This window comes from Athene cunicularia (genome assembly GCF_003259725.1).
Source record: "Athene cunicularia isolate RWA chromosome 14 unlocalized genomic scaffold, athCun1 chr14_part1, whole genome shotgun sequence".
Lineage (NCBI taxonomy): Eukaryota > Metazoa > Chordata > Aves > Strigiformes > Strigidae > Athene > Athene cunicularia.
The window spans coordinates 2664973-2691842 of NW_020799118.1; the positions used below are offsets into that span (position 1 = coordinate 2664973).

The 26870-nt window shown below is 41.8% G+C and overlaps 1 protein-coding gene and 1 long non-coding RNA gene across 2 annotated transcripts; one reads left to right on the forward strand and one right to left on the reverse strand.

Moving 5' to 3' along the window:
• Positions 1–184: 184 nt before the first annotated feature.
• Positions 185–26114, reverse strand: LOC113485689. Its single transcript, XR_003399473.1, has 4 exons — positions 26032–26114; positions 22890–23062; positions 10616–10793; positions 185–292 (listed from the first exon to the last, which is right to left on the reverse strand). It is a non-coding gene; the product is annotated as an uncharacterized LOC113485689 (long non-coding RNA).
• Positions 13299–26034, forward strand: LOC113485688 (lipopolysaccharide-induced tumor necrosis factor-alpha factor homolog). Its single transcript, XM_026859054.1, has 5 exons — positions 13299–13400; positions 21395–21513; positions 23730–23795; positions 24911–25070; positions 25532–26034. Exons 2-5 carry the CDS (start codon positions 21408–21410, stop codon positions 25638–25640), a joined length of 441 nt encoding a protein of 146 aa, XP_026714855.1. The 5' UTR covers positions 13299–13400; positions 21395–21407; the 3' UTR covers positions 25641–26034.
• Positions 26115–26870: the final 756 nt, after the last annotated feature.

The following is a 26870-nucleotide window of genomic DNA, read 5'->3' on the forward strand; positions in this document are numbered from 1 at the left end:
TAGTTTGTGAGTATCTTAAATTCTGCATCATGACAAAGATGCTTTATGCCAAATACAATGTTCCATTTGGTGCAATCTATATTTTTCAATTCAGTTCATGTTTTGTTTTGAGCTGATTCAAAGTAAAATTGTTTTCAATTTTTCACTTTGTCCATGCGATTGAAAAAACAGCCCTTCAGCCTTACTCTGTTGCCAGGTACCAAATTGTTCACTGATGACTTACAGACTCAGTTATTCTTTTGAAGAAATTGGCCAGTCTCAGATTTCGCTGTTGTTGGAGGTTATTCACAATCTATTCATGACAAAAAGAAAAAACAAACAAACAAACAAAAAACAACAACAGATATTAATTACATTTTCAAGTTCACAATTATTTACTCGTGTGATCATAACAAAGCAAAATGTGCTGACAAAAACTGACTTACAAATAAAGAAATTTAAACTTGACAGTGTTTAGATACCCTATCAACACCTGTTCTTTAAATCTAGGAATCAACAGAAACATTGGTCATGGGTTGCAGCATTCACTCTCCTAATTTTCCTTAATTTGGTAAAGATATTCAGTGTGTATTCCAGCTTTTCAGATCACCATGTGGGAGAAATCAGAAGGAAGATCTTTCAGCTTAACTAGCAGAAGGGTTTGCATCGGGCAGCTCACAGCTCATTATGTGAACAAGAGCCATGCGGAACATACAAGACTCCTTCTCTTTGCATCCCAGGCCACAGACTGATGTGTTTTTTCCATCTTCTTAAACTACACACATTTCTCTGCTCTTTAAGTACTGTGCTCCTGCTGGAGCAGATCTGGGTGCAGCCAGTTGTTTGGCACAGAGAGTAAAAGAATCAGTGTGTTTTCTGTGGAGAAAAGGAGAGCGAGAGAGAGCACAGGAGTAATGTCCCTTTGACAAGGCAGCTTCACAGCTTTGATGTTTCCTCTCTCTCCTTTTCTCTTTTTAATTAACTACGTGGCTACTATTTCCACAGAGCCTGAAAAAGGCTCTTGCACTAGAGCAGCCTTAGTATGATTTTGGGGCTTCTCACGTTGCTGTGTAAGTCTAGTCTATACCAGTGTTCTTCAGTCTGTGGCCTGCTGAGATACTAGACCATTCCTTCATTTGGGATATTGGAATATGGAATAATTGAGATACTACGGACTATTTCTTAAAGTACCAGAGAAAAGTAAGATATTGTCAGTTAGTGCAAATTCACTGTCCCATGGCCAAGAGCTCAGTGATCTCCAGTCACAAGAACTGGGAAGCCGCCGGGCCAGGATGTCTCCATTTCTGCTGATGCTCTGTACTACTGTCAGGCCTTTTGTAGTCAGCATCACCCAAACAGGTAAACATCTACTCTGCAACTATCACACCCCATGTTCCCGCCTTCTAAAAGATTTAAAAGCTCACGAGCAGACGGTGACTTTTGATTAAACAACATGCCTATCCTGTGGCTCCATTTTGGACTGAGAAACTGCTTCCGTTGGTTTTCCCTTAGGGGCTCCACTTACAGTAAACACAATTAAGGATAAACACATTATCTATCGTATATCATCATTAGAAACTGCCTTTTGCTTTTAGTGTTGTCTTTGTGTGTAGTCTGTTCTAGACACAAGCCATCCCTCAGTGATTAGAATGTTGCAGCTCTACACTTAAAACCCTTTTTGAATTTAAGTGGTGGACAGGAATAGATGCTGCAGTCTCTAAAACACAGTACAATGACACTACTCAAGAAATGGTCCAAAAGATTTTAAATCCTGTTCCAAAATTAAGCTGGAAAGGCTGCACTACTACTAGCTGGCTCAGAAGGGAGACTAGATGGTGGTACAGGGTTCCCAGCAATGTAGAAACCCATCTTTGCATTTTCTTTCTGCATCAGCCTTGTTTTTACAGTCACGGTGAGTGACTTTGTTAGGAGTATGCGTTAAAAACCTAAGTCAACACTTCCTGGCTTTGTCTTCAAAGTGACTTTTGCTCTCCAAGGATGCCAGCAGGACAGGTACTGATGAACCACCCTTCCAGATTAACTGCGAAGGACGTAATTTTCCACACTTGTGTGTTTGAGTACATGCTGGTTTAGTTTCACTACTTCCCCTGCAAAAAGTGTGTTGCATAGACCGACATAAGCTACGAACACACCTCCTTCCATCAGATCTCATTACAGTCTTTCCTTATTAGAGAATCAGAGGGAGGATCCAGATCTGAACTCTCCAATCCTGGATCACTCCGGTGTCTCCTCCCTCACAGAACTATTGAAATATCCAGAGGTACCTTCCTAAACTGTAAACAGGAAGATCCGATGGTAGGTTCTTTGGATCCGTAAAACTGCTCTTCATTTTCTCAGTCTCTCTTTCTCTCTTCCTGCCCTCCACACTCTGCTTCACCCTGGCAAAGCCCTGTGCCGTGGCCCAATGCAAGAACACCAAGAGCAGAGCAGCGAGCTGACGAGATCAGACTGAACGTGGCTGATCAGCCCATGCAAAAGCCCTGATGAGGTAACATCTGGGTCTTTCTCTGCTGTCAGTCATGTAATTTGGTTTTTGTCGATTCTGCTGATTAATGCTGTTACAACAATCCAGAGACAGGTTGCAAGGGCAGATGGGAAAGTGTCACAGCTGACAGATGGAGAAAAAAATGAAAAAAGAAAAAAAAAAAAAAAGTATTTCTGAGCTTCTCATTGCACTGGCCTGTCTGACTGCTACAGGATATTATTAGCCATTTTACTATAAGCCACTGAGAGCAACATGGCAAGAGAAATACTTTTATTTGCTCTGCAGAAAAAAACTGTATTTCACAACATTGACACTGACTGATCTATTAATCACTCATTTGACCATTTCTTGAGAAATAAAATTAATTTGCAAGAGTTAACGAGAGACAGAACAATGCAATGTATTTCCACAGGTACATAATCTAACTTACTCTTGCTTAATTATTATTTTTTTAAAAACACTCCCACTCCAACCAGGGCTGCTTGAGAGAAGCATGCTGTGTTCAAATTAACCTGCTCTCCGATCTGTCACTTGTATGAATTCCTTATGCTCCAAAAGTGAAACCATTTGGTTGGGAGCACCAGTGTGTCTTTTGATCCTTCAGTACATAATCACTGGGCATCTTGTCTGTCAGAAATATGAGAAGCAAATAGATCACCTCATGCACAGTGGTGAAATCCTCTCAAAGCCAATGCCTAGGAAAGATCTGGGAGTGGATGAGGCTGAGTGCTCTGGTAATAAAGGTGTGCTGGGTGCCTCACTGTCACAGTAATAGCACTGTGACTGAGTGCTCATGATTTCAGCCCTTGAAGGAAGGACTGCTCGTGTCCATAGCATGTTGTCTTTGATGAAAGGCAAACAAATGATCAAACTCTTTTACCAAGGACAGACTTTGCCATTTCCCTCTGCTCACAATCCTTATTTGCCCACAGATGTAAGGCAGGCAGCAGAGACATTCTTGGTTGATTTTCTGCATAGACAATACTACTCTCTGGAATGATCATTAATTAGTGCCTACTTCCCAGTTAAAGTAGGAGGCAGCTGTGCATATACTGGGACCATCACCTAAGCATTTCATTTTTAGATGAAGAGGGATCAGAAGAGGACCAAAAAGAGGTGTTGGGAGTGGGACTGGGCTGCTCAGCCGTGACTCAAAGCCAGGGAGCTCTTCTCAGGACTCTGCTTTAACTCAAATCACTCCTGAATAACAGCTTCAAACTCCAGCATAGCACAACTTGCTGCAGCTGACTCATATCAGCATTTCATGCTGAAGCAGTTCCCTGTGTCGTCTTTTTTTTTTTTTTTTTTCAGCCTAACAACTCAAAACCACTTAAAAAATAAAAATGACATTACAGAGCTTCAGAGACTTCAAAACTAAGCTAAAGTGCATGACTGGAATCCTCAGCTTGTGTTCAAGATACCCTATACTGGTAAAAAGACATCTTCATCTCTCTGATACTGCCTCCTAACAATACTCATGCTAAACAATTAGTTCCTGTTGTGCTGTGGTGGTGTTACCTCCATCTGCTGAAACACCAGGAAAAAAAACCCCAAGGAGTTTAGAGCACCATGACATTTTCTTTGGCTTATTTTTTCATCTTCTCTTTTTCTTTCTATCCAAATGCACACACAGAGACAACCAGGATGATTCCCAGTTCCTGCACTTACTGGACTAACTACTGGTCATTTCTGGTCGTTAGGTGGTAGTTTTCAATTCTTTTACTATCACCAAAGGGATGTTTAATAGTGCTCTCAGTAAGCCAGAACAGTTTACTGTCCAAGTGAATGACATGGTAGCCCAGCCAGCTAGGTACCAAGGATGGTACACTCTGCACAGGCAGAATACTTGTTGAAGACAAGTGAAGCATGCCAAAAAAGAAAGTGTATCAGTATGGTTTTCACTTTACCATAGTGATCACAACTAACAACCTCTCCAGGGTACATGACTTCTTTTTCATGTCACCATGCCTGCAGAATAAGGACTACATTAAAAAGAGTAGAATTTTAGCAGTTAAATAGGATTGAAACCCAAAATAGCAGAAAATTGCTTTAAATTACTCCACTGAGTACAAATGACTTGTAAATTCAGGAGGGACACACACCAAGGTAAGGATGTGTTTTCACAGCCTGACAGGAGAGCGTTAAGCAAGTTCTACAGTACAGTAAGTACCTTAACAACCATCCTACTTACAGCTGATTTCAGGATAATTCCCTCTCTGATCTCCTGTACTACTTTTGCACATCTTCAACTCTCTAAGTTCCTCTTGGCATAGTTCCAGATACAGATTGATAAACATTTGAACATTGCTGGACAACGGTTTCAGGAAATCATTTGAGGCAGAGGACTCGAACCTCCTCTACAGTGACCCTGCATGTCTTTTGTTTCCATCAAGAAAAGCACTGCATATAAAGTAGATGGGATCATTTTAATTAGGAAGGACTCGATACCTCAGCCACTGCTCAAGGCTCAAGGACAGGCTCATTGAGATGTGAGAGGGCTGTGGGAGCAAGTCCAAAAATAACTTTAAAGGTACCTAAATTATATGGAACAGGATTACGGAGGACTGTAGGCCCTGGCCCAAATTTCAGCCAGAGGGAAAAAACCCCCTTCATTCTGTCCCAATGCAGATATTTGAATGGCCTGTTTTGAACTCAGCAGTGGAAAGTCTTCATGTAACACATAGTGAAACAAGATACCGGATTAAAGAATATTTGTGAGTGACCATTAATAAGCAATACTGTTTCTTCTTATATTTTTAATGGAATGAATGGTAAAAAGATCCAAGTAGATGGCTCTGGGGTTCTGTGGGCTTTTTGAAGTTTTGTTTGTTTTTGTAATTCTGTAACTTTGTTAATTATAGTGTAAAATCACTTAGAAGCAGATATTTCAGGATAGCGAATATGAATACATTTAAACATGAGGCTTTTAGAAGTGAGAAAGAGACCTGACCGATTTGTATTTGTTTTGTCAGCGACAATCAGAGAGATCCGGACCAACGCAGACTGCAGGTGGCAGCATCCAGTAACCCAGCTGCAGGGTGAGCTGAGCCCAGATGAAAGCCAGTATGGGGTTTGTTGGTTTTGAATCCATGTCCTCTATTGCGAGTGATTTGGTATCTGTACAATTTCAGGCTGAATTTTCCATGTTAATACAGTATTGATTCTATTAATTAAGGTATCATTACACTGTATTTTAGGTTTTGACCTTTATGACTTTGCTTTCTACATATTATTGTCACATTCCCATATAACTGTAGTTACATACTTCACAGGTAACTTGTATAAATTACTCTTTGCCCAAGGCCATCTTTATCAACACACCAGCCACACAGAAAAGCTGTTTTATCCTTCCTGCCAAGCACAGAGGTACAGGGAATGCTGTTCTCCCTAAGTGGAACCTATTTTCTGGCAGATTTTTGTTAAGTGCTTTGGAAGTTCAATCATGGGAAAGGTGTAAAAAAGATGTGATCATCTACTGTAAAAAGGAAATATATGTTCTCCTATACAATGTCATTCACTACTTAACAAGCAATCACAATCACCTTCCAGGAAAATCTCAGCATAGGAATTTCAAGAATGCTTAGAATTTCCCCAAGTTAACTGATGAGCATTTGTATCTTTGATTATGTCAGTAGTTCAGCCATAAACCAACCACAACTAATAGCAGCTGTGCTGGGCTCTCTCCATGTTTTTTCTTCTAGATATGATGCTTTAACATAACACTTTTTTCAAGGGAAGAAATTGAAAGAAGATACAGGAATTAAATGCTTAAAGTTATATTCTTCTCTTGGGGAAGAAAAAAAGAAAAATCAGATTCTGACCATATTATTTGCTTCCAAGAAGCTGAAATTGTAAGTATCACACAATCATAGAATATCTCAAGTTGGAAGAGACCCATAAGGATCTGCTCCGATTCCCTGCTCCTCACAGGACTACCTAAAACTAAACACAGGTCGAAAAAAAAAAGAAAAAAAAATCTACACGTGGTCCTAAATTATGCATGCTCAAAACTGACAAGGGTAGTGCAGCGCCCCGCACTGGGACTAAGGCTAATTATTGTCCCAGTTCATTAGGGGACTCAAGAGCCTCCGGGAGCCTCCCCCAGGCAGACACTGGACCCTGTAGCACCTCCCTTACCCTCGGACTCCTCCTGGCTGCAGGGGCCTGAAGCCCCGCTTCACCAGAGAGCAGGCAGTGGGATGCTGTGGACTTGTGCCTTTCATCTCCTTTTCCCTTGTAGTACCAGATGGGTGCACGCTGACCTTTTTGTGTCTGGTAGGCTCCCCTGAGGGGGGAGCAACCTCCAAAATATTTTGACTGTGCTCGGAACTACTGCTTGCAAAGCCTGTGCAAAATCAGCACACTGTCTGCAAAGGAACTGATATTTTTGGCCAATTTAAACTATGTTCAATCTCTCTTCCATGTTGCCCGCTTTTATAACTAAACCAAAGTGGAGTTCTAGGGACAACTGGAATACTGAGATACTTATTCTTCTGACTGCACCAAAGTTTGTAATTAGACAATAATTCAGTCATCTGACCACATACTCTTTCTTACATCAGGAACAGCTCAGGCTTGCAAGCCAGCTCTAGCAATCAGCAATTTCCAGCACCTCAGCCCTTACCATTGAAGTTAATTACTCGGTTGTGGATAACAAAATTTTCAAAATGACCCTGAAGGCTAATGGTCCAGCCCTCTTCCTTCTGAGATCAGTATGATGATCTATAAGGTGGTTTTGTCATACACATCACGTAGATGGAAATCCTGTTGAATGCCATTGTCTAGAGAAGTCAGAAAGCCCATTAATTCAAGCAGAAAATTTTACAACTCTTGGACATGTCAAACACAGCCCAACTGTATAATCACCGGTGTCAGCACCACATTCATGCCAGCAGAATGGGCTTTGTCCTCTCCACATGAAATTTTTTAATTCTGTATTTTTTCCAGTCTGTGAGTCTACTCCTCCATGGTTCTGGCTCTAGCAGTTGTTAAGGTGTGATAACAACCAGTAGATGCAATTTCATTCTTATAGCAGGATTTCTCTGTTGTATTGTTTCATGCTGTGGTCCATTACTCCAAGGCATGAAGAGCCCAGCAGTAATCTCACAGCTCCCAGCTGGCTTCCTGGAGCCTTGCCGGCCTTGTCCAAGCCAAACTGCATGGTGCCAGGTTGGAAGCACAAATATTACTGTTGGTAGTAAGGATGTATTAGCATGAAAGTAGAATATTCACATGTTGTGAATATGAGGACATGACTTCTGAGCTAACAGGACAGAAAACCTTGAAAACCATTAACAGCCAAGCTGGTCAAAAAGAGCAAAAATTAACAACATACTTTATATAAATTCTCCATCAATTCTGATATGTTCTCACTGACTTTTTCCATGTACTGTTTCAAAAGTATGATTTTCAAATACCAAGTTAGGATTGTCGATATTTTTCAACATCTAAAAAAGGAAAAAATAAAGCATTTTCATAAAGGTGTTCCTTGCAAACCAAAACAAATATTCACTAATTTTTCTTTGATTCAGTGATTAACTTTGAATTAAACTGTTAAGCTTTTTCTGCCTCACATCATCAATGAGTAAGAGTATGTGAATGCTACAGCCACCTTTCTGACATTGGGCTCAGAGTTTTTAGAACTGTTATATTAAAAGGACAAAAAATAAAATTAAAATAATTACTTTTGTGCTACTAACAAAACTAAGTAATGCTCCCCGCTGTGGGTAGGCAGAGCATCCAGCCATAGCAGGTTGGGGTTTCAGATCAGATTAGTTGCAGAGCATACAGTGATTTTTCAATCCCTGCATGGCATGTGTCTGGTTCTCTTTTCTACATCTTTTTTCAACAGGCAAATTACTAGAAAAAGCCTATGGAAATTTTTTCATGTTGGAGATCAGAAACCACTGCAAATAAGTGGTGTCTGCTTTGGTTTGAGCTATGTGCCATGCGTCACTCAAATATTTACTTTGCATATTAAAACAACTCATCTTTCGATCTTATCTGAGAAGAATGATGTTTCATATTTGAGTCACTCTTATCCTTCTTGTGTAATCAGTGCTCTAAGAAATATGTTGCGTTCAGATACCAAACGGGACAGGCAAGTTCCCAGACAATGGGATGTACGCTCAGCTATAGTAAGCTGGTGTTTTAATTGGGAGAGGAAGTTTTTCTGCCTGCACTATATTTATGGCAGACAATAGCGTATTCACAGACATTGAGGTTTCTTGAATTACAAAACAATTCCAGCTCCAGGTACCACTGACTGCAAATACCTGCTGGTGTAAACAGGAGTGGAATTGTATGCACAAGGTCTCTGCTTTTTATAACTGGAAGGATGGTTCAGATTTTCCTCCAAGGAAAGGACCTTTATTCATTGTTTGTTTTCCAGTAGCAGAGAAGATATACCAAAATACAGGTTATATGTAATAAAATCTTCATTCAACTTGTTTTTTGTCATACTTTAACAAAAGTTTCAGTCAACTGGGCTATACCTTGAACACGAAACAGCAAGAAAGAGACAAGCATGCTTCAAAGAACATACGAGCTATTTAAAAGGCAGCAAAGGGAGGAACACATCTCACAATTTCAGCCACCTACAAGTTAGAAGCACAGCGTGAGCCAACTGGCTGAGTCCCCCCTAAAGTCAATGGGAAGATACAGAAAACTCCACTGTCTTCCATTCCACCCTCATACGTGGTGTGAACAAGGCCTGGACAGGGAGGAGAGCTGCCCTGTCATCTGCGCTGCCCTGCTGGTGCATCCTCAGGTCCTGGGCCAGGCTCCAAACCTCCCAGAGCTTTCAATGGGACAGCTTCACTATGATACTGCCTTACCTATGGGCCTGTGTAGGGCTCGATATCCAGAAGCACTCTGGCATCACCAGCAGCTATGGAAGAATCCCCAGGTGAGGTTTTACAGCCTTCATCATCACAGTGATCCTTCTGATCTTAACACCATGGTTACAGCACCCACAGTGGGAACTAGGGCTATCAACTATACGCAGGAAAAAAAAAAAAATCTTTAATCCAGTTATTCCATGTATGAGAGACTGTAAGCAAAAATAGGAAAGAAGCCCCAAAATAATTGTCAGTGTAGCTCCTACACACAAGAGGTGGCTATCTTTTGTGATGATAGTAAAAGCAAGTAGGTCTTGATGGACTCATTTATAATGATTATTACACCTTGTTTTTCTTTGATAGCATATATGATATTCAGGGGGCTGATATAATGATTCAAGGGGATGGATATAATCTTTCTCTTTGCTAAGTATCACACTGTTCCTCTTAGAGCAAACAGTGTAATTAAGATTGCAAAAGAAAGCCAGTGATACACATGTAAGCACAAGTATAAAATCTCTCAGTTCCCCCGCAGGCTGAAGAATCACGGTGAGGTTGGTGGGTGACCACAGGAGGGAGAAAAGCATGTATGGCAGGAGACAAGAAGATTTTTGCATCCTCTCATCTCACCTGTAATAAAGGCTGAAGATGTGAGAACATGTGCATGCCCGGTGCCACTTGGAACAGGTGAAACAGAGCTGCCTCTCAAGTGAGTGCCCGCCTGCCGCACACCTGTAAACAGCCCTAGGAGCTTAAACAACTCCTGGTTCTTTTATGAGTGTCAACTTGGCTGTATGTTAAGCATATTAAAGCTGTTGTAAATATTTAAGCACTTAAGCCGCCCTACACCACAGTAAGAATTTCTCGTGCATGAACACTTTTGGATACACTCATGGTTTCATCACTGTTTTTCCTCTACTCTTCAGGGGAAAAAAAAAAAAAAAAAAAGACACCCCTCCCCAAAGAAATGGGCCATTTCTTCCATGGATTCATTTCCTGCTTAATGGCAGTGTCTCTGATTGCAATGTTATAGTCACTGAAAAGCAAGGAGTGAAAGATTTCAGGGCTAGTGATTATCATCTTCACAACATAAATAATATACAGAATTACTTTTATATATCATCATGGAAGAGGGAAACTGTGGCTGAGCCTAAACTGTGCCCTCCAGAACACCCAGCATACCTTCAGAAAAAAAAAAACATCATAAAAAATAGTCTTACAATATCCTGCCACAAAGAAATATTAATCTGATAGGCAACCACAGCCATCCTAAAATCTATCTTTAACCTACCTTATCAAATGATTCCATGAAGACAAGAAAATCCAGTCCGTGCCAAGTATCCATGCAGTTCCCCGCGCTGCTGGGCAGGAGCAGGAAGGGGACGGAGGCAATCCTGCACAGATGGCCCCTGTGGCACACATCTTGGTAGCCATTCCTCTTCCCAGTCTCACATGCTATGGACACTTAACTTGAAAACAGAAAGAAATATATGAACTTTTTGGTATCTGTGGCTTTTTTCCCAATAGGCACATACAGATATTTAGCTACCATATATATAATAAATAATAATATAAAGGGACTATCCTTGACTCCCTTTTATTCTACAGATGCTACCGTTTTGACACTTCTCTTTTCTTTCCTCAACACAAAGTGTTTTCACCAGACCTTAAAACACCTCTTCAAGGAATGCTATGTTGCAGTATGATCATGCAGTGACTAAACTTGATCCAGCTTCTGTCTACACTGACACGTAAGTTCTACTACCCTAAAAGGAGAGAAGATAGGAGTAACAGGAATGAGAAAGATCATGGGTCAAGATAAAGACAAGAGGATCACTTACTGATTACCATCATTGGCAAAACAGACTCAACATGGGGAAAATTAATTTACTGACAGTTAAAATAAATAATTTATGATAGTGAGAAACAAAAAGGCAAACATTAACACAACACCTTTCCTCTCCCCTCTCCCAGACTCTGCTTCACTCCTGACTCCTCTACCTATGCCGAGCGGTGCAGGGGGAATGGGGGCCTGTGGTCAGTCCATAGCAGCTCCTTCCTCCTCACACTCCCCAATATAGTCCCATTCCTCTGACTTATCCCATATTTCAGCCTCTTCAACACCCTCTTACTACCTGTTTTTAAACACTATAGCTATACCTCATGACTTTTAACATCATCAAATATCCTCAGTGTCCTACCATATTTAGCCATGTACATGGGAGTGATCTTTTTCCCGCATCAGAAATGACCAGTGAACCCTCAGAAATAAACCCTTTCCTTGGAAAATGTTGTCAAAATAATATATCTCCCCAAAGAATTTTGGTTTCAGCAAAGCAGCGTTTTAACATCTCTATTAAAATTAAGTTGTGTAATAATAATCCGATCAGTCTATTACCCTCTTTACACAGAGAGAACACAGAGGAGTGGAAAACTTGCCCAATATCACACAGGAAACCTGTGAAAGAGCATCGATTTGAAATGCAAAAATAGGCTCAGCCACAGTTACCGTCAGCCATCTTTTCATATTTTTAGTTTAGCCTAGAGATGTGTCTCTTGTCAGGGGAGTCCACAACTACTTTGATGGTGGTCAAATCTAAGTCATAGCACACATGCAGTGCACAAAGTGCTGAGTCTCCATTCTTGCCAGTGAGGTGAACCTGAGCAAGTGCTCTGTATCTGGTCCTTCAAGTCCAGATGATTCGATGTGCTTGCAGGTGATGTGCTCTCACCATTAACATGAAACCATCCATTAACAACAAAAATCTCCGTTTCAAAGAGTTTTGCAAGTTATGGTGACAAAAGAAGCATAAAAACTTGGAGTGTTCAACTGTTCACATTCTTCTTCCTTTATCCACTGGCAGTTTCTCAGCTGTATGTTACTATTTTGCTAATTATTGTGCGATCCTGACCTCTCAAGGTCAGGGGCTTCCTGCACTGCTGCAGCCCTTTCTTGAGTAAGCCTTTGTTTGCCCAGGAGCTGAGTGAACAGCAGGTTTTGGACTGGCAATGTGAGGCCCCCAGGCAAACCCGATGCATCACTCTCCTTGTCAGGAGCACTGGGTTCCTGTTGTGGAGAACAGCCTGCACGGGACAGCTTCACAGTGGGTTTGGATAAAGAAAGAATGGTCCTTACTAAGAAGTTCACGTGGCCACCGTTACACTTGGAGATGCCAAATCTGTGCATCTGGGGAAGGTGTTTTAGTTTTTGCTTTCGTTTCTCACCATCCAAATATATTTTAATTGGCAATGAATTAAATCAATTTTCCCCAAGTCGAGTCTATTTTGCCCAGTATGGTAATTGGTAAGTGACCTCCTTGTCTTTATCTCAACTGAAGAACACTTCCATCTTATTTTCATCCCCTGTACTGTTGAGGAGGAGACTGACAGTGTTTGGGTGAGCATCCAGCAGCTGGCCAAGCTCAACCCACCACAGAGACAAAGCATCTATTTAACAAGAAGTCCCGTTTAGCTACAAACCTAGTTACCAAGAATTTCCTAGCTATAACGTCCATGGTTACCACCTTGCACAGATATATTTGTTGGTCTAAGCACAAAAACTTAATTGGTCAGGAATCGTTAACTTTAACTTTGATAACAAAATCAAAGAATCATCAGCTTTGATAACAAAATATCAGAACCCCATATACAACTGTACTTTTCATCATTCTCTGTGATGGTTTGTATAGAAGCACAATGGTTTAGGCTGTCCTCCCGTTGTTTCCATGCTTCTTCTAATTGTCTTCATGTAGCTTTCATGAAGTAAAATTTCTGGGATATTGGAAAACTATCCGTGAAAAAACTCTGATGCAAGCCTGTCACACAACATTCCTTTTCCTGCAGAGCAGGTGTGAGCAGTAGGCTGGGACTGCTGGCGAACTGGGGTAATTATATACTCTCCCAACCTGACTCGCTCGCGTCTTCAACTGGATAAGCTACTGAGGCATGACGGCAGGTCATGTCACTGGCACGGGTGCTGCTTTCTTTCCTAGACACAGCTGTATGGCAAAGACATGGATGAAGTGATCAACTTTTGAAGCTCATTTGCTCCCCTGATTTACCAGAGCTACCTAAAGGTAAGAGCTTTCAAATTACTTGGGATCAATACTGTGTTTACTCCTTAGGAAATAAGGAAAAGGAGGTGGCAAGGACTAAAACAGGCAGCTCAAGGAGTTTGACAGCTGTGGCTCTTGGTTGTAAATGTTAACTTGTTATGATTAAATTGTCAAGCTTTCAAAATCTGCAAGCTCTCTCTGATGTCCCTAAAATCTGGAGGCTAAGACTCTTCTCAGGATATTTTAACCTTCTCCTAGAAGAGATCAGAGATGGAACACAGGAAAACGAGCTTTCTGATCGGGTGAAGATGAGAACACTAATAAGAATGGAAAGTCAAACGAATGCCCCATAGGAAAGAGCTTAGCTCATGCATAAAAGCAGGGCACACACACCTGCTTCCTTCAAATGAATGTCTGACTAACATAATAACTTTGTTAAGAGTTGCTAAACCAGGTCCAGATGCTACATGACACATTACTTGAGCTGTTCTATCAATTTTCAATTGAAGGACAAGTTATGGACATTATTTTTACATGGGTATAAATGAAATGCTGGCTACCCATGTTTCAGTGCTGTCAGTAAGGGAATGTTAATCCATAAAAGAATTAAATGAAAAGATGGCAAACAACAAATTTTAAGGTAATGATGAAGTGCTGGAAGCAATTGAATAAGACTGCCCTCAATTCTGACAGCTGATGGGAACATGAAAGACTGTGTCAATAGAGGACAAAGACTGAATCTAAACTCATAATTTCCTGTCTTCTGTTGTTTGTTCAAGTTTTAAGATGAGGCATAACCAAGTGTGGACCATGTCACTGCAGAAAGGTCGCAGTGTCTCCTCGATACAGTGTCTCTGTATACAAGAGCTGAGCAAAATCAAGACTAATTTGCTCATCATCACTGTTACAGAACAGGAACTGAGCCCAACTTTTTTCCCCCTTAGTCCAGGTTAATGCACAAACCACTGGACAATACTTCCTTTTAGTGGTTAGTGCTCTATTTTTTTGAACGATAATTAGGGAGGGACAAGTTCTTATGCAATCCCAGGGTCCAGTTGTGCTCATCCTTCAGAATAAGGGCCCTTTAAATGTGAGTGAAGTTGGTCATCTGAAGGAAGCAAGGGATTCTACCGCAAACAGTAAATTAAGGAACAAGATTCAGGAGATAGATCTGGTTTGCGTCAAAGGTTAAGGCAGAAAGTGATGGAGCTTATTCAATATTTTAATTAATAACCTTGACAGAAATATAGGAGTGGCTAATAAAATATATGAATGAAGAAACAAATTATGGAAGCCGAAAATCTATTACACAGAATGAGAAAGGCTAGAGAACTGCTGTGACAGAATTCATATGTATCATAATGCTACAAAGCAGTCCATTTAGAAAATTTTATCAGGAATTTCAGCTACAAGCTGGGAGTTCATTAGTACAAAATGACATTGGAGGAGAGAGACCTACTGCTGGTTAACAACAGCATAAATACAAACCATCAGCACGATACGGCTGTGGAAAAGGAAAAAGTGCTACTGGATTATTCTAAAGACAGCATTTCCATTAAATATGACATTCATACCATTATATGGGCTGAGGACAGAGCTCACTGGTCAGTCATGGCCAGGAAGGATGAATTCACTGTACAGAAATGGACTCAGCAAGATTGCTTAGTCCTGTGAAGGAAAGGCTGCGGAGACAGAAATGTTCTTTGGGCTGGCTTGGGAGGAGAAGGTTCTTCTATAAAAGCATGATGCTGGTACAGTAACAAACCGGAATAAACTACCACGAATAATTTTAGGCTCGAAGGTTTGAGAAAGTTTACGGTATTCTGAACTGCTTTAGAAGGGAGAGCAACAGGAACAGTAAACATCCTAAATTATAGACCGGAGCTGCCTTCATGAAGGAATAACCTGACATAAATGTCTGACCTGGGACAGGACTGGAAGATCCAGGGAGTCCCTGCTTGTCCAGCAGTCCATGTAGGCAGGGCCAGGCTCCATCTGCATGCACAAGTACTGCGGGTGCCTGCGCAAGCCCAGTAACCAGGTGGCCAGCCCTCTGGGCACACATCACAGCAAATGAACATGGGGTTGTACTCTTGAAAACAAAACAAAAACACCCCCCAAAACCTTCCAAGTCTCTTTGTGTCTGTGTCACCATTTACAAAACCATGAAGGAGAAGAGGTTCTCTCCAGAATGGAACAAGCAAAGAGCTCTTTCTTCCTCAGTAGAGCTCAGTTCACCAATACTTCACTCTTTAGTATATGCTTCCTCCTGAAAAATAGTTATGCTTGTTTTACTCTAAACTTCCACGTAAACCAGGGGAACCTGGATTACACATAAGTAACTCCCTTTCCACATGAGAGGAGGAGAAGCAATATCCACACAATGACTTTCAGGGTTCTGCCCAGCTTCCTGGCTCAATGACAAAAACATCCTGATGACTTCAACAGATGAACCACCAACTTCTTCCACTGACCACTTCAAGCAGTGACCTTACATATGGGCTAGTGAGTCAGTGCAGTCAACAGACAAGCCAAGGGAACCAGGTGAAGAGCTTGCAAGAAGTATGGTTCATGTTCAGATGAATCCCCCGCAGCTACATCCTCTCCATTTGAGAAAGGAAGATGGTAGCCTGACACAGGCTTAAAAGCCAGAATAACTGTAGGATTTAAAATTAAATTCAGGAGTAAAGAACGGGGAATTGGCAGAGCATCCTTCATCTCACTGAAACGGTTGTCTACTTCAGATGTCCTGAATAAGTTTTAATGTCCAACTTCTAATTTGCTGCTAGCAGTCACCTTCTTTATCCTCTATTTTAAGGATAAGAATAAACAAATACCTGAATCCTGCTCCCCAACTCTTTGTTTATCTGTATTAGAGCTGCAGCTATTCCTTCCTGAACATCTGAAAAGCCTCAGCACATTGTGAATGTTGCCATAATGGCCAACTCAGGGCTAAAGGGAAAAAAAATCTCTCCACTGAGGAATTCAGTGTTTCATTGTTAGCCAAAAAACTAGCATTAATGGCTTCAATAAAGTAAAACAGAGGCACTCCATATTGTTCAAGCCACAGATGTAATTGCGTGCCAGCAATGGCATTTTATGGTCACTCTTTAAAACAGAAGAAATTGAACTGGTCTTATAAACACAGCTGGAAGGGCTAAATGCCCAAGAAAACATTCAACTAGTGATGACAGGAGAACAAGAACACATTACAGAAAACCGAAAGCCTTCGGACTAGTATCCTACAAGCCAACAGATCACTGGTGAAAACTGTTCTATCTCCAAATGTCCATGACATCTGAAGATCAGTTACTATAAAGTTTCAATGTTAATCTTCCAAAATACAAAACTTTTGAATGTATTACCCTATCCTCTTCAAACACCCGAATCACTTAATGTTTCCTCCTAAAATCCATCTTCCCTTTTTCCGTCTCTGAACCCGCTCTTACTGAAGTCAATGGCAAATCCCACACCGACATCAGCTGGAGCTGGAATGGAGATTAAACACTTTTCCTATAAAGTCACGGTCTCCTGTCCTGCCTAAGATTCTGGATGCCACTCTGGTACATGATGCGATAGCTAGATATGATAACCTCCTGCCAGATGACATGATCCAGCCCTTATTGCCAGCTGTAGTACAGACAGGGCACAGAGACAGTCCTTTGCAACTTTAGTCCCCCTCTCACATATCCAAGTTGTCCCTCCATTTTCTCCTCTGCTCCCAGAGAGCTAGGTATTTTGTGTTGCATCCATCCAGGTCCTGGGAGCAGCTCCACTGCTTCAACTGGAATAGAAGATAGGCCAGTGCCAAGCACTTCTGAAAACTTTTTAGAAACTTCATTTGGAGTCTGCAGTACGAGACCAAAAATTAACCTTGCTAAAACAAGCCTCAGTTAAATAATAAAAAAAAATCTGTAAATCCTGATCAGCTTTCACAGATGTACCACATCATTTTTTTAACTAGGTCAATCTACTTCTGAGGAAGAACTGCAACTGAACAGAATACCAAGGTAAGGGAAATGTTACCTGGACTCCGACACACATACATCTGCCAAATTCCATCTGCCTCCTCTCCTTTTCACAGTATAATTTCTGAATCTGAATTGAGAAGTACTGCAGTGAACTTCAATTTTCAAATGAAATCGTAAATACTTCATTGGCACAGGCTCATAAGATTAAAACAAAGATTCATCAGCACTCAAGTGATGAGATTTCTGAAATAACTGTCGAGTAGCTCCCAGTTTGCGTTCTGCTGAGCTATACCTAGGTCAAAACTGACATGAATCCCATGGGACTCTCTAGGCAATGTCATCTTTGAAGAAGTGTTTGTGGGAAAAGCATATTTCCAACAAATTTCAAATCAAACTGGAAAAAGTATTTCTGAAAGGAGAAAAATTATTTACATAGACAGAGCTGTCTCTCTGCCCACCCCTGCAAACATGCAGCACCTGAAAAACCTTTCTGAAAAATACCACAAAGAGGGGAGGAAAGTCATCATTCCCTTTGCAAGTAGGTGAACCATACATGGAAGGCCAAATAAGAACTCTGTCAGGACTGCTGAAAACACTGTCCACCATGTGTCTCGGTTTCCCCTTCACAAAGCACAAAAGGCAGTGCCTGTGCCTCTCTGCAGGCACAGGTCGAGCTATTCTCATCTGTGGGATTATTTAGCTAGCAGGGATATTTGGGAGGGAATGTGCAGAGGTGCGGGTGAGAGCTGCGGAGTGGGGCCCTGCCGTGGAATTTTGCAGTTCAGCAGCTTTGCTTGGCCGCATGACAACTGCTCTTCACACCAGAACACAAGCGCCTGGAGCAAATCCAGAGGAAGATGATGGAAACTGCAGTTGCCCATTCTCCCCTAGGATATGTCCTTCCTGGAACATGAAGGCATAAAGGCTTTGTCATTTCCACCTTCCTTTCCCTGAACTGGCTCTTTGCGTATATGCCTCAGGGTGTGATTTGCTTTTTTTTTTTTTTTTTAAAATACTAATTTCCCCAGGACTCAGTGAGCTTTATTTTCCAGTGCAAACTGATTATACTCATACATAGAAAAGACTGAGACTTCAGAGGAGAAGGCACAGACTTGCTTTCTGGGACTATCCAGCTAAACCAAGCTTCCACTTCATGAGTGCACAAGGGTCTGCTCTGCCCTCATAGAGACCTCCATTTGCTCAGTGTGACTGCAGAGGAGACAACACACCTCACATCCCTAGCTATTAAACAGGGGCCTCCTAGATGTTATTGGTTTCTGGAGGGGAGTTTATAGGACATTTTCCTGTGCTTCAGGAACTGCTGCCTGATATTTCTCCTTAAGACTTTTTCCTACAGGGTTACTAACACTGTCTGTTCTCCCCCATACCTTCCTATCCAGCAGAGATAATCACATCTGACAGTCTCTAGCTCTAATCTATAGCAATAACACTTAAGGTCGGGGGTCACAGCCCTAAGAACTCTCGGGCATCACAGGCATGGTTGCAACCAAGAACAAAGAGTAATCACTTATAGGCCAAATGAAAGGATCTACTGAGTTGCATAAAATACCCTAGAAAATGCCTTTCCTGGACCTCTGAACTTGCAGCATTCCAGCCCAGAGGGTATCTAAACCCCTGGTACTTTCTCCCAGGTAGGCTGAAGAAACTCCTGCAGGAGCTGAGGCCCAGTTGCCTATCCAGTTCTCCCAGCTCATCTGCGCTGGGGCAGGTCCTCCATCACAACACACAGGGCTACTGGCAGCACTATCAGAAGCACATAACAAGACACTGAAGGTGAGAAAACCCAGGGTATCAACTTTATCGACAGCCTATGGCCCACAGCCTCTGTTCTTCAGGGCTCTAGGACATCAAACACAACCCAGTCCAGTGGGACTCCCACACTACTCCCGGCTCTGCTGCTGATTCACTTCTGCATCTCTTGTCCTCTAATACGTTTAACTGGTGATATTACACTAATACCTCACTGGGTGGAGCAAGGATTAGTCGGTGTTTGCCTGCATTCAGCTGTTAACTTGCAACGCTCTCACTGTGTTAACCATTATTATTCCCTCCTACTCTGTGCCTCATGACAGGCCTTTTGCCTGGGCCTACAGTCACTGGAGGAAATTCAAAAGCTGTTTCTTCTTTTTCCTGTTTCACGGTGAGTGAAATGAATTAATCAGAAATGTCACCCAAAATGACAACACCCAGTATTTAGTACATGGTGTTTAAGTACCAAGACAGCAATAGGCCAAAAACTTGAAGAGACTCCCTATAATTTTGTCCGCTGATCCTTGTCCCAAGGAAACAGCCCTTGATCACCCCTGGCTAATGCAATACTGTCTGTCATCACACTCCTGAACCCCCAGTTACTACTGTCACACTGTCTTTCTTCTCTGTAGATCATTACTCCCCTTCGGCTCTCAGCTTCATCTTGATTCTCATCTTTTTTCTTCTCAGTGGGATCTTCGTGAAGCTTTAATAATGGCCTATTAATACCTCTGACACCCCCAATCACCTGGTTTAGCTTCTTTACAACAAGGATACCAAGATGTACTCCATGTTTCTCCATCCCTCCTCTACAATCCATACATTAGAATTTTTCTCCAGCATCTTTGGCCTTAACATGGCCAGTGCTGTATTTGTCATTTTTTTCCCACACCATCCTACCTAGTCCCTTTATTATTCATTCTGCTACTATTTTCTATATCCCATTCATTCAGATTTGTGAAAACTCCATCACTTCTTCCTGAGTAATATTTTTAAATTCCTCCTTTTCTTCCTCCCTAAAAGGACTGATGCTTTAGCTCAGCACTATTAATCCCTCCTCTTTTGGTCTCCCCCATACATATTGTCCTCTAACATACCTTAAAAACAGATCTATTGAGCAGCTTGCCTTATTCAGCAATTTCTATCCTACTCTAGTTTGACCTCACATATTCAGGCAGCTTGTGCCAACTTGCCAAATGTTACATTTCTCAGTCTCTGTTTACTTATCGTAACAATAGGACCCCTCACTTTTGCATCACCAGTGCGTAGGCACAGTCTTGATCCAAACCAGGGGAGGTGTCTGAACAGTGACATGGGACATTTAGCTGGAACGCGAGGAGCTACGTGGAGTTACCTAAGCAGCCAGTGAAACTGCACCAAACTAATTTAGCAGCTCCTCACAAATGTCTTTGCTCCTCTTTCCCCCCAAACTTCCCTTCCTTGCTGACCTGTGCAATAACTTTCTTCTGCAAAGAACTCCTGTGGTTAACGTTAGTAGGAAATCAACTAGTTAATACTAGTTCAAGACATAGCTAGGAATAATTAACATCATTCCATTTACAGTAATAAAAACACACATCTCTAGCTGTGTCCTATTACTCCCACTCTCCTTTATTGTGAGGAACAGTTCTTGCTAACACCTGCAAAACACCTATATTTCATGACCTGATCTTGTTCAGAGCCTCAGGCAGCGCAGTCATATTTAATAATGATCTTGCCCAACAAAAGTGTGTCACACTGGTGATGAGATGATAGTTTCACAGTACAAAACTGGTCACAGTAATGGTGATGATAAGGTTGCACAATAACCCGATGAAAGACAGATCCAAATTGCCACTGGTTGCACTGTTGTAGGCTCTGACTTAATGACACGTGAAGGTTTTTCACAGGTGCTCCAAAGCATGCCCTTCCCCTTCTTGATTATTTTGACAATCCATAGAAAATAATGAGGTTAACTTTCTGCAAAGGTAACACTTCCAGTCATGAGTTTACACACTTCGAATAGTGTGTTTTCTGGGGGAACATTTTTAGCTTTGCAGCACAAAGAAATATGTAAAGATGGTATTTTCTGCTCTCCCATTCCATCTTCCTCATCATGAAGTGTAACAGGAGCTGACTGCGCTTCAGTCTATAAAAAAGGCAGAATATGAGAACTGCTAATTTTCCTCTAAGTAAAATCTGAGTGTGAGAACTATGAATTAGAAGCAGGCACTGACAAATACAGGGCACTGAAAGTCACTTACAGTAGACTTTATTTTGCACTACTTTTGGCAGGTAAACTGCAGAGATGTCTGATGAGAAGAGACGTGTGGAAATTCCTATGATTATGTACGAACCTCACCAGGAAACCTACATGCAAGAACCCTCTGCACCAGAGTACTGCAGCCAAGGGGGTAAGCACAATTCACTGGGAGGGTTTTGGAAGGAGCACCCCCGTGACAGTTCTGTGGCAAACGCTGCTTGGTTTCCAGAGTGTAGCTGAGCGAGCTCACAATGGACCAAGCTTTGCCAGGACATGATGAGTTTAGAAAGCGCCCGTGCCAGCACACAAAACCCAGGGTTAGTGTAGGCAAGTTGGTGGGATATCCTAACAGAAACATCACTTAAAATGGCAAAAAATATTTTTGTTAATAATTTTTCAAACCACACCTCCGGCTTTATTGGAAAAGGAATTGCAGCTGTATCTCTACAATAATTTAATATTCCTAATGAGCAAATGTTCAGCCAGCAAACTTTGTACACGGACAGGCTATGTCTTGCTTAAACTGTAATTTAGTTTTCCAGAGGACGGGCCTTTTCCCAGATGCTCCTGGTGCCCAGAGCTGCCCTCCCTAGATGAGTCAGTTCTGCAGCCAGATTCTACAGGGATGACAACCCCTGGCTATTGCTGTCTCATGGGGAAACGTCATGACTGAAGTGCTGGCAATTCAACTCAAGAACTGCAAGTGGGCACTGACAGCTGCTGCTCTGCTGGGTTAGCTTTTTCCCTCTGAAACTAGGCATTGCTCGCACGCCTACACCAGTATCTCACAACACTCCTTTGTCTTCTGCCTGTTTGAGCCTACGCTCGTTGAAAGACACACTGAGATATCAGTGATTTTACCTTTATCTTCCTGCTATTGAGGAAATTGCCATTCAGACAGGACTGGAGCAGAAACCAGAATGGCAGGTCAGAAGGTGATTAGTAAGTCTAGATGTGTCAGTACCGGGCCTCTAAACTTGACTCATTTTCAGAGTATTTTACTCCGATCAGCTCTTTCTGTAAATATTTTTGTCTTCAAGGACCTCTCCAGCCTCCTTCTAAACTCAGAAGAGCTTGGAAGAGGTTGGAGGGGAAAAGTCTCACTTGTGAGCTACTCAGCCGAGGGACAGGCGCTCAGCACATCTAACACCAAATTGCAGGGACTTGTCCTTGCACAGGCAGCAGGTCCTTCACTAAAACACACCAAGGGATAACTCACTTGTACTAAGTACGTTCCTTTTCTAGATCAGAAGGAAATTCTTTACTTTTTAATTTTTTACAAAGTTATTTTTTCACAAATAACCCCCCCTCCAAAACAAAAGAAAAACCCAAACCCTAAACACACCACATTAAACCACCACCAAACCCAAATGCCATTGCGAATTTCTCTCGCTTTTGGCAAGCCATTCAAGGAAATATTGCTAACATTTTTTTCAACTTTGCCACTGTATTTTGTCTCACTCTGGAAAATTCCAGGTTTATGTCCCATTTTGTACCCCCGTGGGATTATTCCCTGGTTGGACTCACGTTGTTTCTGAAAGCCTCAGTGGTGCAGGCTGGACTCCCACGTCAGGGCTGCTCTGTTTGAGGGTGAGGGCTTCTCTGACACTGTGTGGGCTTGACCAAACAAGACTTCTCATAGGGACTGTCCTCCTGCTGCAGGCCAGTCTGGTAGTTTGATCCACATCCATGCTAGCTAGCTGTAAAGTTTTATACATGAAATTATTTTGAATGTATTCATGAATGTAATTTTTAAATACATTCATTTATTTAATGCTCAGGTAGGCTGATTGCATTCTTAATTTGTAAGATTAGTAAAAGAACTAAAAAAGCATGAGGTGTGTTAGTCACCAGCTTCCCTTCTCCACAATAAAAGGAAAAAGATCTTTAACTTTTTTCTAGAACAAAGGGTATGATTAAATTACTTGGCTGGAAGCTGAAGGAAGATAAAATTCAGACTAGAAAAAAGGTTCTAAATACTAATAGCAAGGAGAGTAATCACTGAAACTAGTTAGAGGTACTGTGAATCCTTTATCAATGGAGTCCTTAAATTAAGTCCAAATACCAGTCCAATGTTATGCTGGAATAGATGCAGCTGCTGCTTTTGTGTTGAAAAAAGGATTTGGTTTCTCAGCTTACACTGTGTAGAAAGTGAGACTAGCTAGTCACTGTGGGCTCTTCCGTCTTCAAAAAAATACATGAATCAATTCAGTAGCATTTTTTCCCTGTCTTGTACTTCGCTGAGCCATGTCAGGCCTCCCCTGCGAGGCACCTCCCCACGCAGTTTCTCATCAGACTCTGAACAGGACTTTCAGGGGGCAGAAGCTGTATGTATTTTCACGTTTTACCCTGTTTTTCTTTGCATAGGGGGTTATGAGTATCCTTCTCCCCCACCTTATTCCTATCGAGAAACAGCCACCCTTGAGCAACCAGGTAAGTGCCAGGGGACTGGGTTTCCGACAATGTTTGTGGTTCTATGTGCTAAGAAAAGTGTAATGTTTTTAGTTTTAAAATCAACAGAGAAGATTGAGTTTTCTGACCCTAACACAATCTAAGAGGCTGGAAAATTTCCCTAGAAATGTTGAAAGATAAACTGAGAGACTCAGATTTGTTTCTCCAGCATTAGCCAATCTACAGAAGCACCCATTTTTTTAAAAACCATCTAGGGGCTACAACTTTCAGAACAAATAATTTCAAGACCAGTGTATTTTGCTCTTCCTGTTCTAGTCACCTTTATGGAAGTGGAGAAGGTCAAAGGAGACTTTGAGGAAAGGCCTCCAAGAACAGTCAAATAATATCTCTTACAGGAGGGAAGGAGACACATACATTTTTTAAAATCCCTAAGATCAGAAAGCAATTAAACTCAGATATGCTATATCCTATCTAACAAACAATACCTTCCCACTCCTGAAGTTTTGCTTCAGGCCACAGTGTCAATGTATTTTAGGATGCTTAAAACAGTATTTTTTACTGCTAACAGTTCTGAAAAGGTACCTTTCATGTACCTACAAGGGGCATTCCCCTCAAGGAGTATGGTAGTCAGCTCCAGACTGAAAAAACATGAGGGAAGTTACAGACTCTACTAACCGGGGACAGCACCAGTATGCCACTGATGACATTTGTATGATAATTACTTCAATGAATTTACTTTAACTACTGAAAAGTTGATCCAGGAAGCTCCTCTATATGCTTCAATTCTCTTCTTCAGGGAAAACATGCATTTTCATATTGCTTTAATTATCAGGAGATAAATTCCCAATGTCAGAGTGCGCCTGCCAGTGGCAGAGACTGCCTGACTATGGGGATTATCCCATCGCCAATTCCCTGCATATGTCCTTATCCGAGTAAATACCAGCTGCTAGTAGAAGCAACATATTGGGGTACACAGAACAATCAGTACAACAGTCCTTATTAATACACCTGAAATCAATAATAGTAACATAGATCAGCCATATTAAGAACCTACATTGTCAAATTAAGCCTTCATAACTTGTCAAAGATTTCCCATGCTTCTGATTTTGCTGCTTCTCATTTCCTTTTGAACTCAGTTTACATGGTGTCTCAGCCTCCGATCATCGTAGCAGGAATCTTTTCAAGCAAACCAACATCCACAATATGCCCTTCCTGCCGGCAGCACATCACCACACAGGTCACCTACAGACTGGGCAGGCTGTCCTACCTTCTGTGCACCACCTTGTGTATGGTTGGGTAAGCTTTCATGTATGCTTGGAAGATTTTTCATAGCAGAAGGTTAAAAAGAGTCATTAAAAAAATGGAAGTTCTAGCTAGTGCTTATATAGACAGTTTGCTCTACTTGGTAAGAAGTCGTTTTGTCCATTCTAGATATGTCATCATGGCTACCGAGGATCCAAACTTACTAATTTTAACCATGTTATTACTTTTTGGAAGACAAGCAAAAATTAGTACAAGATTGTCTACTTCTCTATTGTAATTTAGAATCAGGCTCAGAATCAGACTAATGCGTAAGACACTAGCAGTGAAGACAATTAGTTTTTCAAAGATATTTTAAACAGTAGAAGATTTGGTAAAGAACTGGACTCGTGCAGTGAAAAGGCAGGCACAATAAGGCAGAGAAAAAGCAAAGGTGTAGCCAAGAAAGAAAAGTCAGTAAATCATTCCATGCATGTCCATCTCCTCTTTGGGTGTAGGTGCTGTTTTGGATGCTGCTTCGTACCTTTCTTTGTGAGGATCTTCAAGGATGCAGACCATTACTGTCCATGCTGCCATTTTCATATTTATAGATACAAAAGACTATAGAAATATAGTTTATGCAACCAGATGATGTCAAATCTCTGTTTCTTAATGGCATAAGATTCTACACATAAAACTACTGCTAAGAAACATATAGGAGTAGGCCTAGGTTCTGCAGCTCCCTTGCTGGTGAATCCACCTGGAGTTTACCATCACGTGGTTGGATTGACTTTAAAACAAAAAGCCTCAACGACTAATTTACAGGGTCACTTGAATTCATCCTCTATTTGAATCATCGTCCTAAGCTGTGAAATGACCAGTGAGCGAGTACTTCAGTGCTACTCCTCCTCCTCCTCCTCTCAAATCTCCAACCCCGCTGGGACACAGACTCTTCTGAACTTTTCAACCCATCAGTAACCAAGAGGTTTGGACATGCACATTTTAGGGAAGTACTTACCTTCTATGCACTTGAACTGACTGGTCGGGATTTCATTGCTCTCTGCTCTTCTTCATATGGGACCTACCCCTGCAGGGCTGTGGGTGGTACAGTACAGCTGATTATTTATTAACGAAATACTAAGTTATGAGACTGTCTTTACTGTGTTATATATGAGGTAAGAAAATAAACCTGTTGTTGTTAATACTGGCAAAATATCTCCTGTCTGCATTGCTTCCACGGCCTGCTGAGCCAGAGCAGAGCCACAGGTCAGACTGGGGCACCCCCTTTACACAAACCAACCAAGGGCAAATGTATAAAGAAAAATCAGCAAGCACAGCTTGAAAAAAAGTCACCAAAAGCACAAGACAAGGCCCTCATTTTACCTCTCTGCCTTCCCACTGGCAGGGAATCATCTCCCAAACATGGACTTCACTAGGCTTTACACCGTCCAGAGAACTCTCCCAGTTTTCATCCAAAGTCACTTGTAAAATCCAGTCTCTGTAATGACTCGCCTGGGAGGTGCCCAGACCTAGAACAGCACTTGCTGGAATGATAAACAGGATAGAAAAAGCCCCAATATTTCAACCTCTGAACATCAATATTTTCCCATCAGTACCATAACTGTTGTGGGCACACGGGCTGCTCGCCCACCACCTTGTGCCTGAGGCGCCCTGCCCGCGCCGAAGGGTCTGGAGATGCCACAGAGCTAAAAGCACTTCAACGGCTCCCGTGAACCGACATCCCGCCCTTGGTTTTAGCGGTTTGCTCAGTTCGAGCCGGGGGAAGCAGGGGGTGACCCTAAGGAGCAGCCCCAGAGCCCGGGGGCTCCTGGAGGCCGGGCGGCAATATCCAAATGC